The sequence below is a fragment of the Dendrobates tinctorius genome, unplaced genomic scaffold, assembly GCF_039654945.1.
Source record: "Dendrobates tinctorius isolate UK_male_01 unplaced genomic scaffold, ASM3965494v1 ptg000086l, whole genome shotgun sequence".
In the NCBI taxonomy this organism is placed as follows: Eukaryota; Metazoa; Chordata; class Amphibia; order Anura; family Dendrobatidae; genus Dendrobates; species Dendrobates tinctorius.
This window is the reverse complement of record NW_027361754.1, coordinates 21,160,275-21,178,995: the sequence shown is the minus strand read 5'-3', so window position 1 is coordinate 21,178,995 and position 18,721 is coordinate 21,160,275. Positions and strand designations below refer to the sequence as shown.

The window sequence follows — 18,721 nt, the reverse complement described above, 5'->3', positions numbered from 1 at the left end:
ATAATAGTGATAACTCTGCGGGTTTATATAATGTAGTAGATTTCACCTGTAGTGCTTAGTAACAACACAGATAACTTTAAGTACAGATAATGTAGATTTCACCTGCAGTCATATGAAACTTCAGATAACACAATGATAACTCTCAAAGTACAAGTAATGTAGTATATAGCACCTGCAGTCCTATGTAACACCACAGATCACACAGTGAGGACTCTCACAGTAAAGATAAAGTTAGAGATGTAATATGCAGTCCATCACACAGTGATACATCGCTGTGTACAGATAATGCAGCAGATGTCATCTGCAGTCCTATGTAACACCACAGATAACAGTTGTGACTCTCGGAGCACATATAATGTAGATGTCACCCACAGTCCTATGTAACACCACAGATCACACAGTGACCACTCTCAGAGTACAAATAATGTAGGAGATGGCACCTGCAGTCCTTTGTAACACCACAGATAACACAGTGATGACTCTCAGAGTACAGGTAATGTAGTAGATGTCATCTGCAGTCCTATGTAACAGCACAGGTAACAGGTAGCGTAGGCTAATGAGATAAGGTTGCACATTGTCCGGTTGTAGATCTGGATTGTGTACCACATCTAACAATAACACGCTATATTCTTTTTCTTTACAATGCTCTCTGTTCTTTTCCACCCTCTGGTATTAAACCTGACATTACAATTCTCAAGAAATGTTTTGACCCAAATCTCAGGTTGTAAGAAAAGGTTACAGGAGCAGACACGTCTCTTTCTTGGCTGCAGTCACACATCCGTATTAAGGCTCTGAGAGCTGCCAGATTTCTTCGTTTTGAGTAACACTCTTCATTTTACTTTATAATGCACTGAAAAACAAAGAAACAAATTCCAAATAGGGCAAAATAGTGAACAAAAAAAATTCACTCACCCTCCTCCACATTATCCAGCGCAAAATTTTTTTTAAAGACAATCACATTTTGTATTGCTAATCAATGAAAAAGATTATACAATACATACAGTAAATAACTATAAAATAAAGACAGCTCCTGACGAAAAATGCAATAAAATACTAAAATGCTAGAAAGCAACTTGCCTACATCGACTGTAAAAATAAAAAAATATTTTACTAAGTTCTGAAGATAGTGAGTCTATACATAATATATAAAAACCTGGAAAATCACAGGTCATTTTTATCCCACAAATCGATTCCGTAAAAACAAAATACCCCAAAAGCAATACTGGAATTTCTTTTTTTATTTTCACCGCACTTGGATTTTTTCCCCCAGTTTTTCCAGTACATTACATGGGTAAAATGAATGGTGTCATTCTAACATACAACTTCACATGCAAAAAAAAAAAAAAAAAAAAATTGCATGGACAAAAAAAAAAAAAAAAAGTTATGGCTCTAGGTAAGAAAAAAAAAAAAAAGCGCAAGAAAGCAGAATTACCTGGTCAGTAAAAGGTTAAACTGTCATTATTAATGGGGGCTGACATTGCAGTCACCTAAAAGATGACTCTACCCCATAGGAAATTACACCTATAAATTACATGTGATAGTTGGGGTCCCAGAGCGTCATTTTTGGCCATTAGGGTGGCCAGCAGAGACGAGGCTCCATTGGGCTGTTGCAGGGTGAGGGTAGACACAAGGGGCGCAGAGCATGTGACAAAAATAAGCATGTGACATTGTAAAAAGTTTTAACACAAGGGGGCAAAAAAAGTCATTAAATATTTTACCTCCTCCCTGTCTAGTTTTTAGAAATGTCTGTACATCATCCAGCTCTACCAAGAGGTGTACAAGATTAAGAACCTAAAAAGGTAATTTACTTATTTTCAGAAATTGTGCCATTCTTGCTCATGGGTTTGTCTGGTATTGCATCTGATAACTGAAAGGGATGGAATGGAAATCATCCCATTTGGACTATTAGTATGTAACACAGGACTCAGGCCGGATGCACACGATTCGGAAGTAGCACCACTATGGACGCAACACATATTCGCTGCGTCCAAAGCGCTGCTGTCTATTGTACGCAGGTGATTCCGCATGTGATCACTGAACCGTGCGGATCCACCGAGTTCAATACATTCTCAAGCGAAACTGACATATTGCGGTCTGGAGAGACGCACCCCATGTCCGTTTCCGCGGGCATCTGTGGACGAGAGGGGACATGGGATTTCTTGAAATCCCATCCACGATGCTGTAACATCTGGCCGCTGCGGGTTGGACACTGCACAAGTACGCAGTGTCAAACCTGCAGCGATTACTGACCGTGTGAACATACCCTCACACACGTTCTAAGTTTTCTGCAGCCAAATTTGCACCAAACTGTGCACATTATAATGTGGACTCCTTTCCGGAAATGCTGCAAATTTTCCGCTCTACGATTCCAGATTGAAAGTGTGCATCCTACATTGACAGGCTGTGAGCTGAAAATCTGTAGGTCAATTTCTGCACAGTTAACTTTTGTAAATTCTCATCCACAATGTCCATGGTGACACACAGCAGATTTTAGCCCTGAAAATCTAACGCATGACCGTCCTGTGTGCACATATTCACCAATAGTAATAATCGTGTCATGACTGAGCTTCTATGTCACGTTTATTCCACAACACAATAACTCCTATGCTACAAAATATTTCCTAGGAAGGAGACGCTTGTAAAGTTGCATGCTGACTCAAACACCTTTGTACAAGTCCTCCAATCCAAAGAGTGGAAATTACCAACGCTCAATATCCATATTTTTATATATTTATAAAAAAAAAAAAAGTCATATTGCACGTATGAAATTGACGAAGAATAAACCATTCCTTATTCCTATGGTAAATCAGTCAGAGGCGGAGTGTCCTAGCTAGTCGTCGTCAGAACTTTCAGAGCTCTCATCTTTGGCCACCTTCCAGTTGGTCCTCCGGCTTTTCCTGGATTCCATTTCAGAGTCTTTTTTCGATTTTGCTCTCCGATGAGGTTTCCTGCTGGATTTTTCAGTCCTTCGTTCCTTATATTCCTGTGTATCGTGATCCTCGGAGCCGCTCATCTCATTGCTGGAGGCGTCGCTGTCCTGTCCGGAGGAGGACGGCTGCTTTTTTGAGTTCTTTTTCCGAGTTTTCTTCTTGCGCTTGGATTTCTTTGCTTTCTTTTCCGTGTGGTCCGAGCTGTCGCTGTCACTCGAGGACTCTGTGCTGCCCTCCTGCTCTTTTTTCCTTTTCTTCAACTTTTTGTGTGATCGTTTCTTCTGCTTTTTCTTATGAGTTTTTTTGGATCGTTTGCGTTTATGAGATTCTTGCTCCTTCTGTCCTTTGCGTTTGGGTTTCTCGGCTCCGTTGGTTCTTCTTTTGCTTCCTCCTTCCTCTTCATCACTGAAAAAAGAAGCACAAGTCATTACCTTCCAATACTGGTACCTGCACTTTTGATCCCCCACCTGGGATGCATCTATTGTAATATATGCTGCGATTTTACCCTTGGTGAAATATTTGATGACAATCCATTACATAAATTAACAAGTTGTAGATATGAAATCCACAGCTCTGCTTAATTTATACTTTGGATTTTTTCCACAGTGGGTGAAGATTTCATGAAATTCTCATCCAAAATAATCATATCATGATCCACAGATTTCCCGAACTGGAAAAACAACATACAGTTGTGGCCAAAAGTATTGACACCCCTGCAATTCTGTCAGATAATACTCAGTTTCTTCCTGAAAATGATTGCAAACACAAATTCTTTGGTATTATCTTCATTTAATTTGTCTTAAATGAAAAAACACAAAAGAGAATGACACAAAAAATTGATCATTTCACACAAAACTCCAAAAATGGGCCAGACAAAAGTATTGGCACCCTCAGCCTAATACTTGGTTGCACAACCTTTAGCCAAAATAACTGCGACCAACCGCTTCCGGTAACCATCAATGCGTTTCTTACAATGCTCTGCTGGAATTTTAGACCATTCTTCTTTGGCAAACTGCTCCAGGTCCCTTATATTTGAAGGGTGCCTTCTCCAAACTGCCATTTTTAGATCTCTCCACAGGTGTTCTATGGGATTCAGGTCTGGACTCATTGCTGGCCACCTTAGAAGTCTCCAGTGCTTTCTCTCAAACCATTTTCTAGTGCTTTTTGATGTGTGTTTTGGGTCATTGTCCTGCTGGAAGACCCATGACCTCTGAGGGATACCCAGCTTTCTCACACTGGGCCCTAACATTATGCTGCAAAATTTGTTGGTAGTCTTCAGATTTAATAATGCCATGCACACAGTCAAGCAGTCCAGTGCCAGAGGCAGCAAAGCAACCCCAAAACATCAGGGAACCTCCGCCATGTTTGACTGTAGGGACCGTGTTCTTTACTTTGAATGCCTCTTTTTTTTCTCCTGTAAACTCTATGTTGATGCCTTTGCCCAAAAAGCTCTACTTTTGTCTCATCTGACCAGAGAACATTCTTCCAAAACGTTTTAGGCTTTTTCAGGTAAGTTTTGGCAAACTCCAGCCTGGCTTTTTTATGTCTCGGGGTAAGAAGTGGGGTCTTCCTGGGTCTCCTACCATACAGTCCCTTTTCATTCAGACGCAAACGGATAGTACGGGTTGACACTGTTGTACCCTCGGACTGCAGGGCAGCTTGAACTTGTTTGGATGTTAGTCGAGGTTCTTTATCCAACATCCGCACAATCTTGCGTTGAAATCTCTTGTCAATTTTTCTTTTCCATCCACATCTAGGGAGGTTAGCCACAGTGCCATGGGCTTTAAACTTCTTGATGACACTGCGCACAGTAGACACAGGAACATTCTGGTCTTTGGAGATGGACTTGTAGCCTTGAGATTGCTCATGCTTCCTCACAATTTGGTTTCTCAAGTCCTCAGACAGTTCTTTGGTCTTCTTTCTTTTCTCCATGCTCAATGTGGTACACACAAGGACACAGGACAGAGGTTGAGTAAACTTTAATCCATGTCAACTGGCTGCAAGTGTGATTTAGTTATTGCCAACACCTGTTAGGTGCCACAGGTAAGTTACAGGTGCTGTTAATTACACAAATTAGAGAAGCATCACATGATTTTTCGAACAGTGCCAATACCTTTGTCCAACCTCTTTTTTATGTTTGGTGTGGAATTATATCCAATTTGGCTTTAGGACAATTCTTTTTGTGTTTTTTCATTTAAGACAAATTAAATGAAGATAATAATTTGTGTTTGCAATCATTTTCAGGAAGAAACTGAGTATTATCTGACAGAATTGCAGGGGAATCAATACTTTTGGCCACAATTGTATCTGTCTCATGTCCAGGACTGTGGAGCCAGAGCCCATTTTGGTGGAGTCGGTATAAAATGGACAGACTCCTAAAATATATAATAAATTGGGTGCAGTAGTTCAATGCAGTTTGTGGGCAATATTTGTTTCATAAGAATTTGGGAAAGTTATGAAATGTCCTATAAATGTCTGTCCTATTCCTGATCTAAAGTCTAGACTTTTAGCCGAGATGAATCTGTGCTGCAGTTTATGTTCATAAGTTCTCTACAGATAAGGGGAAAAAATAACAAACACACAGGGAAGGAATGCCTGTATTAATCTCAGAACCTCTGGAGTGAACAGGAAAGCAGGATTAAGGTAAGTATTTCTTACAGTATATCTATACTTTCAATAATCTGTGCATAAATCAATAGTCCAGTATATGTTGTCGCTATATGCTTGATGTTTTAGTTTGTTTTTCCTCTTAGCTCCTGTTTGGAGAAATTAGCTGCTCTGATTACTTATATACAATATACATAGTATATAAAGGAGAAAAACTGTTTTCTAACATCTCAAACTCGGAAATACTGTAACAGGATCGATGAGGACGTGTGTGTTCTGGAATATGATTCAGCACAAACATGCTCGCTCCCTCCTTCCCTTCTTCATAGACTGTGAAGAAATATGATGTGAAGCATTTAGTGAGCTGTACCCTGCTGAGACAAGCATGACACTGAAAGTTCAGAGTAAAGCTAACAACATATTTTATAAACCTTATACAGTTAGGTCCATATATATTTTGACAGAGACAACATTTTTCTAATTTTGGTTCTAGACATTACCACAATGAATTTTAAACAAAACAATTCAGATGCAGTTGAAGTTCAGACTTTTAGCTTTCATTTGAGGGTATCCACATTAAAATTGGATGAAGGGTTTAGGAGTTTCAGCTCCTTAACCTGTGCCACCGTTTTTAAAGGGACCAAAAGTAATTGGACAGGTTAAATAATTACAAATAAAATGTTCATTTCTATTACTTGGTTGAAAACCCTTTGTTGGCAATGACTGCCTGAAGTCTTGAACTCATGGACATCACCAGACGCTGTGTTTCCTCCTTTTTAATGCTCTGTCAGGCCTTCACTGCGGTGGTTTTCAGTTGCTGTTTGTTTGTGGGCCTGTCTGAAGTTTAGTCTTTAACAAGTGAAATGCATGCTCAATTGGGTTGAGATCAGGTGACTGACTTGGCCATTCAAGAATATTCCACTTCTTTGCTTTAATAAACTCCTGCGTTGCTTTGGTTTTATGTTTTGGGTCATTGTCCATCTGTAGTATGAAACGACGACCAATCAGTTTGGCTGCATTTGGTTGGATCTGAGCACACAGTATGGCTCTGAATACCTCAGAATTAATTCGGCTGCTTCTGTCCTGAGTCACATCATCAATAAACACTAGTGACCTAGTGCCACTGGCAGCCATGCATGCCCAAGTCATCACACTGCCTCAGCCGTCTTTTACAGATGATGTGGTATGCTTTGGATCATGAGCTGTACCACGCCTTCGCCATACTTTTCTCTTTCCATCATTCTGGTAGAGGTTGATCTTGGTTTCATCTGTCCAAAGAATGTTCTTCCAGAACTGTGCTGGCTTTTTTAGATGTTTTTTAGCAAAGTCCAGTCTAGCCTTTTGATTCTTGATGCTCATGAGTGGCTTGCATCGTGCAGTGAACCCTCTGTATTTACTTTCATGCAGTCTTCTCTTTATGGTAGATTTGGATATTGATACGCCTACCTCCTGGAGAGTGTTGTTCACTTGGTTGGCTGTTGTGAAGGGGTTTCTCTTCACCATGGAGACTATTCTGCGATCATCCACCACTGTTGTCTTCCGTCGACGCTCAGGTCTTTTTGCATTGATGAGTTCACCAGTGCTTTCTTTCTCAGGATGTACCAAACTGTAGATTTTGCCACTCCTAATGTAACAATTTCTCGGATGGGTTTTTTTTTTGCAGCTTAAGGATGGCTTGTTTCACCTGCATGGAGAGCTCCTTTGACCACATGTTTCCTTCACAAAAAAACCTTCCAAATGCAAGCACCACACCTCAAATCAACTCCAGGCCTTTTATCTGCTTAATTGAGAATGACATAACGAAGGGATTGCCCACACCTGTCCATGAAATAGCCTTGGAGTCAATTGTCCAATTACTTTTGGTCCCTTTAAAACCAGGGTGGCACATGTTAAGGAGCTGAAACTACTAAACCCTTCATCCAATTTTAATGTGGATACCCTCAAATGAAAGCTGAAAGTCTGAACTTCAACTGCATCTGAATTGTTTTGTTTAAAATTCATTGTGGTAATGTCTAGAACCAAAATTAAAAAAAATGTTGTCTGTCCAAATATATATGGACCTAACTGTACTTATCTGTCCTATTGATTTATGCAAAGATTGTTTTATTTCTATCCTAAATTATCCCTATTCTTGCAAGAATTACAATATACTTTATTTTTTTACAGGAAAAAATTATTTTGAGCGAATTTACATAATTACAAAATGTCTAAGAAGCACCTTATGATGTCATCTGTATTTCAGCATTTCACAGTGACTCAAGATAAAAAACATTTTGTGTGTCAGTGTATAAGTGACCCAAATGAAAACAAATGCTGTGATGCCAAAATCACTGCGTATTCAGGCAGTGATAAAAATGTTCCTTCAAGAGCCTCCAATCTAAAAAGACATTTACAACGCTGCCACCAAGAAGTTTACAAAGCTGTGATTGAAAAAGATCACAGCAGCACCAAGAAACCAGAGCCCAGCACTTCCCACCAGGCAAAGGAGGAAAGAGCGTCTGAAACATCAGTTACAAGATATTTTGTAAGTGATATAGTTACTGTACCAATGACAGCAGATGTGTATAAAAGACAGCTCATTGAGCTTGTTCCGAAGGACAGTGGACCATTATCAATATTTGCATGACCAGCTTTTACAGCTCTTAATGGAGAAAAGGCCCGCAAACTTGGCGTTTCTCTTGAAATAGAAAGTAATAGAAAATTAGTGATTGAAGAAGCCCTTAACCAAAAGGAAGACATTAAAAAGACTCTCAAGAGACGCTTTGTGTTTCTTAAAATGGATGCCTGCACACGTCACAGAGTGAACTATTTTGCTATCAATGTTCGATATGTTTGTGACAACAAAAACATTGTTACTAAGACGCTGGCAGTAAAAGATACTAAACTCATCACAGCAGCCAGTTTCTCCAGACCTTAGTGGAAAAAGTTCTTCAAGATTATGAACTCACAAAAGAACAGGTTCTTGCTATTGTAACTGATAATGCTTCAAACAAGAGAAGTACAATTAAACTGATGAATGAGAATAAAGAAGGTGAACAGCAGCTAGAAGAACATTTCACATTCAGTATGTTGGAGATGGAAAGCCACAGTCCTGTCCCCATAACAGAGGAACATACAGATATTATTACAGAAGAACAGCAAAATGATTCTTTACAATTAGATGATCTTGTTGAAGCTGCTTCACACCTCTTTCCTATTTATCACATGCGCTGTGTTGTGCACACGCTGCAGCTGGCAATAAGAGACAGTCTGCAAGAGGGACATGCTGGAACTCTGACTAGCAAAGTGAGGAAATTGGCTATTGCTGCCAGAACCACTAAAATTGATTCCATCTTGAAGAGACGTGCTGGGAAAGGGGCAATTGTGGATCAAGCCACTCGGTGGGGCAGCACCTATTTAATGATTGAGCGATTGCTTGAGCTGAAACCCTTCCTTGTCGATATGGCGAACCCTCAGGTAACACGAGAAGAAGGTCAATGGACACAGGTGGCTGAACTGAAGGAATTGCTTCATCACCCATTTACAGTAACTAAACAGTTACAAGCTGAGGATTTAACTCCTGGCATTTTTACAAAGGAGTGGAAGTACTTGTTGTTTAGCCTGTCCCAAAGAGGACATTTAATCGCAGATGGCATTGCTGCTTCAATGAAACGGAAAGAGTCACTGCTATTAGAAAACAAAATTCTTCTGGCAGCTGTTTATGTGGACTCGAGTCATCATATATTGCTGGATGATCAACAGTTTACTAAAGGAAAAGAAGCTCTAATTGAAGTAGCAGTTAGGATGAGTGGGTTACAGAATGGCCAAGAGCATGAGGACTCGGGTCCTGTCATTTCTTCATCCTCATCAGATGAGGAGTTTGATTTTGACAAGTATTTGGACGACATGGAGCAGGCAAAGCGTTGCCGCAGGGAAAAAAAGATTCTACTCCCATAGAAAACAGATTGACCATATTTCAGCAAAATTTTTCACTTGCTCTCAAATAAGTAGAAGAGTTCAATCGTTCATCAAAACTGACTATGCATGAGGCAATTCCTTTATACCCTGAAATTGTTAGAGATGTTGCCCATGTGGTTACGGCTTTGCCACCAACCCAAGTTAGTGTGGAGAGGTTGTTCTCTAGCCTTAAAATAATTAGGTCAGATTTGAGGTCATCTATGAAGGAGGCTCTGATGGAGGTGATACTATTTCTCAGAACAAGTACGGTTTTGTTGAAAACTGTTTTTTTCCCCCACTTACTGCATAGTGTATAATAAATTGTAAATATGCAAAAGTTTTTTTGCTCTAAAGTTGTTTTCCAATAAATATATTTTATGTTCTATCTAAATGCCTTGATTATTGTAGCATAATAATGATTAAAAGCCTCATGTTACCATTTAACTACAGTAAATTTATCAATGAAACATGAGCCATGTACGAGGGGGTCGAAGTCATTGAGTCAGAGTCATGGAAACTGAGGAGTCGGAGGTTTGGCTTGCCGACTCCACAGCCCTGCTCATGACTGGTCTCTCCCTATATACGCAGGCAGGGAGAGACCCGATACTCCAGAAGAAAAGCCGCCGAGAACCGTCTTTCCAACTAGTCATCTGTGCGGCTCAGTCCAAGGCAGCTTTTAAAGTATGTTTTTTCCCTGAAATGCCGCAAAGTTTCAGAGTCAAACATACCTGGCTGAGATCATACAATCGGTGTCTGATTCACGCTGCCACTGGGAAAAAAAGAACCCCAAGGGGCAACAGCAGGAACGACAAATAAGCAATGGGCGGCTTATTTTTGCTGTCCATTGGCTGTGGGATATCAAACTGCAATGTCACCGGTTCTTCCTCTACCTTACTTCTTAAAAGTCATAATAAACTTCAAAAACTTTTTATGGCTCCACACATACCTGTCTGACTCGAATTCATCTGGATACAGCTCCTTGTAACCGCTATGTCCCCACCTGGAAAAAGTAAAAAGACGAAGGTTTTCTGTAAGAATAAAAATGTTAAATGTTTTGGGAAAAAAAGAAAAGAGATTACCATATTTTTTGGACTATAAGATGCACTTTTTTCCCCCAATTTGATGGGAAAACAGGGGTGCGTCTTTTAGTCGGAATATACCATACTTACAATTAGCGAGGTGACAGCAGGAGTCGAGCTATTCTTCCTGTGGCCGGAGCGGCAGGGCGATGACCTCACTCCCATCCTGGTGCAGCAGGTCGGCGGTGCTCAGTGATGCGGGGGGCTCCGGCGACATTTTTGGAAAGCCCAGAGCTAGCGCACTTCCATTGCCTCAATGCTGTGGCCTCCGGGAAAATGGCCGCCACAGGCGGCGCATGCGCAGATTGAGATCTCAGCATCAAGATCTCGTCTTCTGAGTGCGCGGGCTCCGGGTTTTCACAAAATGTCACCAGAGCCCCCCACACCACCACCCCCTGCTGCACCAGTCTGGTTCATATCATCGCTGGACCATTAAACACCCGCTGTGACTCCTCTCCACCAGTGCTGCTGATTCCCCCTAGGGTAAGCTGAATTCAGGACTGTAAGACAAACCCCCCCCATTTAACGCAATAATTTTTTTCCCCCCCATTTTCCTTCTGAAAATTTGCGTCTTATAGTCCGAAAAATACGGTATGCAGCATCCAAGTTGATAACCTGATTGCCAATGCAATGGTTACATCAGAAGCTGCACAAACATCTCATGTGGCTAATATTACCTGGAGATAACATTAGAGCTTTGTGTTATATTTTATAAATTTCCATGCTGGATAATAAAGGAGAACACTCACCTGTCAGCAATGCTGGACTCGCACTCGTAGTACTTCTTGGTCAGGGCTCGCACGCTCAGTGCGGCCGGTCTCGGAGTCGCTTCTTCTGCAATCGCCTTTCTCACAACTTCTTTGCCTCCTTCAGCATCAAAACCATCAGATCTCATACGGCTCCTAACATTAAATAATCACTTTGGTATGCACTTTCCAGACATTTAATTTTTCCAAGGTCAACCACTATAGCACGAGTTCATGGAACACTTTCTTAAATACTAGACCAGACACAACAACTACTCCAGCTGATGAACAAGCCGACAGGAAGGATATTTGAGATCTATGCAAGTGGATCATCCAGTGCGTGACAATGTCAGGAGAGTGAAACATACATGGATATGCCAGAAGCCTAAAACGCCTCGACTGAAAAAGATATGCTCCCAGTGATGGGCAAATGCAATAGATTTTTTATGCTTTTTGCTTTTGTCCGTAGATTAAAAAGGAACCTGACAGATCCAATAACAATATTTAACTACAGATACAGGGTTAATCTGCAGGTCTATAACGGTATGAAGGTGACCGGTCACCACACTGAAAGTTTATTTCAGCTTTATTTTAAAAAACTTTATTCCTCCTGGCTTTCGGTCATAGAAGCGTGCCGATGCGGTTTTAAACAGCGTTCGGAAGCTATAATCACGCCCTGGCATATTGACTGATAGGTGACTCAGCAGTGCAAAGCTACGCCGTGCTTATAGTTGCTGATCACTATGTACTGAGCGGTGACTGAAGTTGCTGCGGATGCACCTTTAAGACTGAAAGCCGGTGTCTCCTGGGAGGAATAAAGTTCATTTTCACCCAGAAGCAGCTTTTTCAGTACAATGTCCGTGCACCTCCATAATGCTATTACTCCTATATTTTTATATACCTATAAGCGGCAGGATGACTTCTGAAATAGTTTTACTCCAGTGGCTGCTGTTACCACAAGCGCACTGCAGGTGGACTCTAGATCTGGCGCGCACTGCAGGTGGACTCTAGATCTGGCGCGCACTGCAGGTGGACTCTAGATCTGGCGCGCACTGCAGGTGTGACTCTAGATCTGGCGCGCACTGCAGGTGTGACTCTAGATCTGGCGCGCACTGCAGGTGGACTCTAGATCTGGCGCGCACTGCAGGTGGACTCTAGATCTGGCGCGCACTGCAGGTGGACTCTAGATCTGGCGCGCACTGCAGGTGGACTCTAGATCTGGCGCGCACTGCAGGTGGACTCTAGATCTGGCGCGCACTGCAGGTGGACTCTAGATCTGGCGCGCACTGCAGGTGGACTCTAGATCTGGCGCGCACTGCAGGTGGACTCTAGATCTGGCGCGCACTGCAGGTGGACTCTAGATCTGGCGCGCACTGCAGGTGGACTCTAGATCTGGCGCGCACTGCAGGTGGACTCTAGATCTGGCGCGCACTGCAGGTGGACTCTAGATCTGGCGCGCACTGCAGGTGGACTCTAGATCTGGCGCGCACTGCAGGTGGACTCTAGATCTGGCGCGCACTGCAGGTGGACTCTAGATCTGGCGCGCACTGCAGGTGGACTCTAGATCTGGCGCGCACTGCAGGTGGACTCTAGATCTGGCGCGCACTGCAGGTGGACTCTAGATCTGGCGCGCACTGCAGGTGGACTCTAGATCTGGCGCGCACTGCAGGTGGACTCTAGATCTGGCGCGCACTGCAGGTGGACTCTAGATCTGGCGCGCACTGCAGGTGGACTCTAGATCTGGCGCGCACTGCAGGTGGACTCTAGATCTGGCGCGCACTGCAGGTGGACTCTAGATCTGGCGCGCACTGCAGGTGGACTCTAGATCTGGCGCGCACTGCAGGTGGACTCTAGATCTGGCGCGCACTGCAGGTGGACTCTAGATCTGGCGCGCACTGCAGGTGGACTCTAGATCTGGCGCGCACTGCAGGTGGACTCTAGATCTGGCGCGCACTGCAGGTGGACTCTAGATCTGGCGCGCACTGCAGGTGGACTCTAGATCTGGCGCGCACTGCAGGTGGACTCTAGATCTGGCGCGCACTGCAGGTGGACTCTAGATCTGGCGCGCACTGCAGGTGGACTCTAGATCTGGCGCGCACTGCAGGTGGACTCTAGATCTGGCGCGCACTGCAGGTGGACTCTAGATCTGGCGCGCACTGCAGGTGGACTCTAGATCTGGCGCGCACTGCAGGTGGACTCTAGATCTGGCGCGCACTGCAGGTGGACTCTAGATCTGGCGCGCACTGCAGGTGGACTCTAGATCTGGCGCGCACTGCAGGTGGACTCTAGATCTGGCGCGCACTGCAGGTGGACTCTAGATCTGGCGCGCACTGCAGGTGGACTCTAGATCTGGCGCGCACTGCAGGTGGACTCTAGATCTGGCGCGCACTGCAGGTGGACTCTAGATCTGGCGCGCACTGCAGGTGGACTCTAGATCTGGCGCGCACTGCAGGTGGACTCTAGATCTGGCGCGCACTGCAGGTGGACTCTAGATCTGGCGCGCACTGCAGGTGGACTCTAGATCTGGCGCGCACTGCAGGTGGACTCTAGATCTGGCGCGCACTGCAGGTGGACTCTAGATCTGGCGCGCACAGACCTCTATGGTTGATTAATGGCTCTTGGTTTGATACTACAGCAGGGGAACGCTCACTAGAGACCAGTTACACCTCAGCACTAGGTTCTTCCTACAGTGCACAAGTGAAAAAAAAAGGTGCTGCAGTCAACTGCATTTCTTAAGTAATGCTGTCATTTATCTGATGAGAACATTCTTCATAAACAGTAATTACCATGAAGAAGGAGGGAGACACCTACCTGTTATCATTAAACTCTTCTGGATACAGCTCTTTATAGCCATTGTGATCCCATCTGCACAGGAGAGGTACAGTCATAACCACACAGAGAAATAACAAATTACATCTCAATGCTCAATGAGCAAAGAGATGTTCACATCAAATCCTTGTAAACGAGAGATGCAAAGAAGTGTTCATATTGCATTTGGGCCGCACCTCAGTGGCTCAGTCTGACACCCTGAGAATGGGATGAAGGTGAAACCTCTGACAGGGTCATTCACTGTAATAAGGTAGATGGAGCAACGTTTTCTTGTTTTAAGCATAGGCGGAACAAACAGTAACGGTGGGATATGTTATCAAGATTATTTGCAAAGCAGTTTATTTACTTTTTTGCCCTTTGCTACTTGAATTTTGCATTTTTATTTTTTAAAGTCACTACATCGGCACATAGGATAGATCCTCAATATCCGGTGGGTGGGGGTCTGACACTTGGCTCACCCACTGATCAGCTGCAGCGGAGGTCGGATGCACACAATGTAGAGAGTCAGACCAGCACAGCGCTGTACACTGTGTAGTGGCCATACACTGGTACTGCAACTCAAAGCACATTCACATCAAAAGAAGTTGAGCTGCAGAAACGAAAGCGGAAACTACAGAGTACGGAGCTGTGCTGTCCTATATACATCCAGCATGAGATGACAACAGCTGACTCCAGGGGCTGCCGCAAGGCTTTCTAGGAGGTAATAGCCAAACTCCTTCAGACGGAACCTGAAAACCCACCTCTTCAAGAAAGCCTACAGCCTGCAATTACCCCGCTACCTCCTGCTCTCTCACCACCACCGGAGATATCACCTCAACCAACACCAGAACTGCTGCAACCCCCAAGCTACTAGATCCTTCCCCACCATCCTGTAGCATGTAAGCCCGAAAGGGCAGGGTCCTCTCTCCCCTCTGTATAAGTCTGTCATTGTAAGTTTGTTTACTGTAAGTGATATCTGTAATTTGTAGGTAACCCCTTCTCATGTACAGCACCATGGAATCAATGGTGCTATATAAATAAATAATAATAATCTGATATTGATGACTCCTAAGGATGATCCGTCAATATTTAAAAGTCCTGGAAACCATCAGTGAGGGTCCAGGTCTTGAGAACCCCGATGAATGCACAAGTGTCCTTTTAGAAGAGACAGGAGCGTACACACAGCGGAGTACACATGCAGTACAAAGTCATAGGCCGTGCATTACTAATAGGTCTTTTGAGCAGATATTGGAGGGTTGGGAGAGATCTCCGGACCCGGACCCCCCCGGCGATCTGCTCAGAATTAAATAGTCTAAAACATAATTAAAAATATACAAAGAGTTTACTTACTCCTTAGGTGGCTCTATGAATGTGCCCTGCCAAATACTGACAGTGTCTATATCTATGTATATATCTGACCTGTTAACATCCGGCGACACGCGTCTCCGCTTTGTCCTGGTATCTTCCGTCTGCTTCTCCATTTCCCGAATCTTCCACATCTCAGTTTCTTCTTGGATCTAAATACAGTAAACATGAAGGTAAAACATGTTTTTTACATTATCAGATCTTGTATTTTGCTGTGGTCTCACCGCTCCTATGTGGGTGCAGACAATGAGAGCGAGCAGGAGGAAGGAAAGCAAACAGGGGGGTGCACTAACAAATGATGGTGGGTAAAAAAATACAATCCGAGGGTCCGTGTATACACCAAAGATGCAGCATCCAGCTGTGGGAAAATCCCTTCCTTGCAAGTCCTGCTGCCAGGTGAGGGTCAGGTTATGCTGTGAAGCTTGTAGCAGCTTCTTAACAGCAGAGTGCCCATAGGGGGGTGCAGCAAGGCCGGCGAGCGCCTTCTTACAGAGCTACGCTGCACAGACCTGTGATCCCACCGCGGCCCTCACCTGTTCCTGTCTGAATCCAGTTCATATCTAGTAACTCACCTGTTGTGGACACAGATTAACAATTGCTGCCGGAGCATTATGTGCTGTGGACGGGATCACTCACCTTGTTATGTGCGTCTGTGTGCCGGATAACATTTCTCAGCAGAACTTTTCCAAGCGGCACTCGGGACATCCCAGAACCTAAGAAATGTGAAATGTAACTAGAGACACTACATCCATCCTGCAGCCGGACCGCGTGTCCCCCCATACACAAATCACAGACGTACACATGTACTCTTTCCCCACGTACCAAAGCCTGGTCACATATCCCCCCACACATGGCGAGGCAGGTCACGTATCCCCCTCCCCACATACCGGGGGGGCCTCGTCACTTATTCCCCCCCCACAAATACCGGGGGGCTTCGTCACTTATCCCCCCACAAATACCGGGGGGCCTCGTCACTTATTCCCCCCACACACATACCGGGGGGCCTCGTCACTTATTCCCCCCACACACATACCGGGGGGCCCGTCACTTATCCCCCCCCCCTACATACCGGGGGGCCCGTCACTTATCTCACCCCCCTACATACCGGGGGGGCCCGTCACTTATCCCCCCTACATACCGGGGGGCCCGTCACTTATCTCCCCCCCTACATACCGGGGGGCCTCGTCACTTATCCCTCCCCCCACATACCGGAGGGCCTCGTCACTTATCCCCCCCCAAACACATACCGGGGGGCCCGTCACGTATCCCCCCCCCTACATACCGGGGGGCCCGTCACTTATCCCCCCCCCACATACCGGGGGGGCCCGTCACTTATCCCCCCCCCTACATACCGGGGGGCCCGTCACTTATCCCCCCCCCCTACATACCGGGGGGGGCCCGTCACTTATCCCCCCCCCACATACCGGGGGGGGCCCGTCACTTATCCCCCCCCCCACATACCGGGGGGGGCCCGTCACTTATCCCCCCCCCCACATACCGGGGGGGGCCCGTCACTTATCCCCCCCCCCACATACCGGGGGGGGCCCGTCACTTATCCCCCCCCCCACATACCGGGGGGGGCCCGTCACTTATCCCCCCCCCCACATACCGGGGGGGGCCCGTCACTTATCCCCCCCCCCACATACCGGGGGGGGCCCGTCACTTATCCCCCCCCCCCACATACCGGGGGGGGCCCGTCACTTATCCCCCCCCCCACATACCGGGGGGGGCCCGTCACTTATCCCCCCCCCCACATACCGGGGGGGGCCCGTCACTTATCCCCCCCCCCACATACCGGGGGGGGCCCGTCACTTATCCCCCCCCCCACATACCGGGGGGGGCCCGTCACTTATCCCCCCCCCCACATACCGGGGGGGCCCGTCACTTATCCCCCCCCACATACCGGGGGGGCCCGTCACTTATCCCTCCCCCCACATACCAGGAGGCCTCGTCACTTTTTCACCCCCTCCCCATACCGTGGGGCCTCGTCACTTTTTCACCCCCCCACACACATACCGGGGGGCCTCGTCACTTTTTCACCCCCTCCCCATACCGTGGGGCCTCGACACATCCCTCCCCCCACAGCGCTCACACACATTAGAGCAGTACACACACCAGCCCCATACACGTCCGACCTATGCTCACACAGCAGTAACATGCCATCACCCCCTCCCTCTGCTACACACCCCAGCACCGCTCAGTCCCGCTGACGTCCGCTCGGCGGCGCTGTACACAGACTGTCACTATGACAGGGCCGCAATCTCCCACCTCAGGCCCCCAGTGTCGGCGCTTCCCTTTCCTTCCGGAAATACTTCTCAGCAGCAGCACAGATCCAGGAGCGGAACCTGTTGTGTGAAGCTCCAGTTGTAAGGGGGAAATAATTGACTGCTGCACCGCGTTCTAGTTTCCATAGAAACCCAAGCGGCTCTGAGTCTGCTTTGCCTCTCGGACTGAGCTCGTGAGTATAACTGATCGCCCTCACACCGGGTGTGACCCGTCGCCTTCTTTCAGACACACGGCGCAGAGTTTCATCTGATAACACTGGACGGCGGCGCAAAAGAAGAGAAAAAACGTTACCGGCCCCAATCGCGTCACGTGACTAAACGGCTTCTCTAGACTAGAGCGTTGGTCACGTGACGTCCTAATGACGTCAGCGGCAGTTTAGGCGGGAAACTGATAAGAAGGACATGGCGCATTTCCTGAAAGATCTTCCATCGCACAATAACACAAATTTTACCAGATATCAGGCACAGACGATGTGTAAATCCCCATACAAGCGTCTGTCAGCTCACCTGCCCACCACAGAGACCGCATCTCCTCAGGCCATCGTGGCCGACCACTCTCACATCTTGCTGCACTACCTGCAGCAACGAGGGGAAAAAAACGCCAAGAAAAGAAGCCAGGACCCAGGAGAGACGTCCGCAAAACTAACTGCCCAAAATGGCTCTAACTGAGAGCCAAAAGATGGAGCGAGACCTGTAACCTCCCAACAAGTGCCCCCCCATGTGGAGGATCAGACACCAGGATAACTCCAAACGCAAATCTGACCTCCATGATCGGCTCCTGCGTTGTATCTGAGACCCGTAATAATGCTGCGAAGAGCAGGAAGAGGGGTTAAATTAGAAAAGAAACCTTATCGCCTCCTCGAATCCTCCCCGACAGAAACGAGCATAAAGACTTGGCACAAATGTCATGGAAGTAGAAATATTTAATTTTTCCTCTCCAATTCCCAATGATTCTGCCTGCTGAC

At 45.9% G+C, this 18,721-nt stretch overlaps 2 protein-coding genes across 5 annotated transcripts in view; one reads left to right on the top strand and one right to left on the bottom strand.

Annotated features, from left to right (window-relative positions):
* Positions 1-220: 220 nt before the first annotated feature.
* NKAPD1 (NKAP domain containing 1) lies at positions 221-18,073 on the bottom strand. Of its 4 annotated transcripts, none has more exons than XM_073585159.1 (7): positions 18,049-18,073; positions 16,108-16,184; positions 15,526-15,623; positions 14,110-14,163; positions 11,302-11,454; positions 10,420-10,473; positions 221-3,335 (listed from the first exon to the last, which is right to left on the bottom strand). In XM_073585159.1, exons 2-7 carry the CDS (start codon positions 16,174-16,176, stop codon positions 2,831-2,833), a joined length of 933 nt encoding a protein of 310 aa, XP_073441260.1. In that variant the 5' UTR covers positions 16,177-16,184; positions 18,049-18,073; the 3' UTR covers positions 221-2,830. The 4 variants fall into 4 exon arrangements, with proteins under 4 accessions (XP_073441260.1, XP_073441259.1, XP_073441258.1 ...); XM_073585158.1 differs by lacking the exon at positions 18,049-18,073 and adding an exon at positions 17,740-17,877; XM_073585157.1 differs by lacking the exon at positions 18,049-18,073 and adding an exon at positions 17,658-17,790.
* The window catches only part of PIH1D2 (PIH1 domain containing 2), a 46,868-nt gene continuing 45,943 nt past the window's right edge, over positions 17,797-18,721 (top strand). Inside the window, exon 1 of the mRNA XM_073585156.1 lies at positions 17,797-17,929. The gene's annotated coding sequence lies outside the window, so the exon portion shown is untranslated. The remainder of the gene's footprint in view (positions 17,930-18,721) is intronic.

Excerpts from the sequence above, each read along its gene's own strand:
- NKAPD1 (XM_073585159.1), bottom strand. The coding sequence starts at position 16,176 with ATGTCCCGAGTGCCGCTTGGAAAAGTTCTGCTGAGAAATGTTATCCGG. Across the intron at positions 14,164-15,525 it reads GTGTCGCCGGATGTTAACAG|ATGGGATCACAATGGCTATA; the intron begins GTCAGATATATA and ends TCTCCTGTGCAG. Across the intron at positions 3,336-10,419 it reads GATGAATTCGAGTCAGACAG|TGATGAAGAGGAAGGAGGAA; the intron begins GTATGTGTGGAG and ends TTCTTTTTTCAG.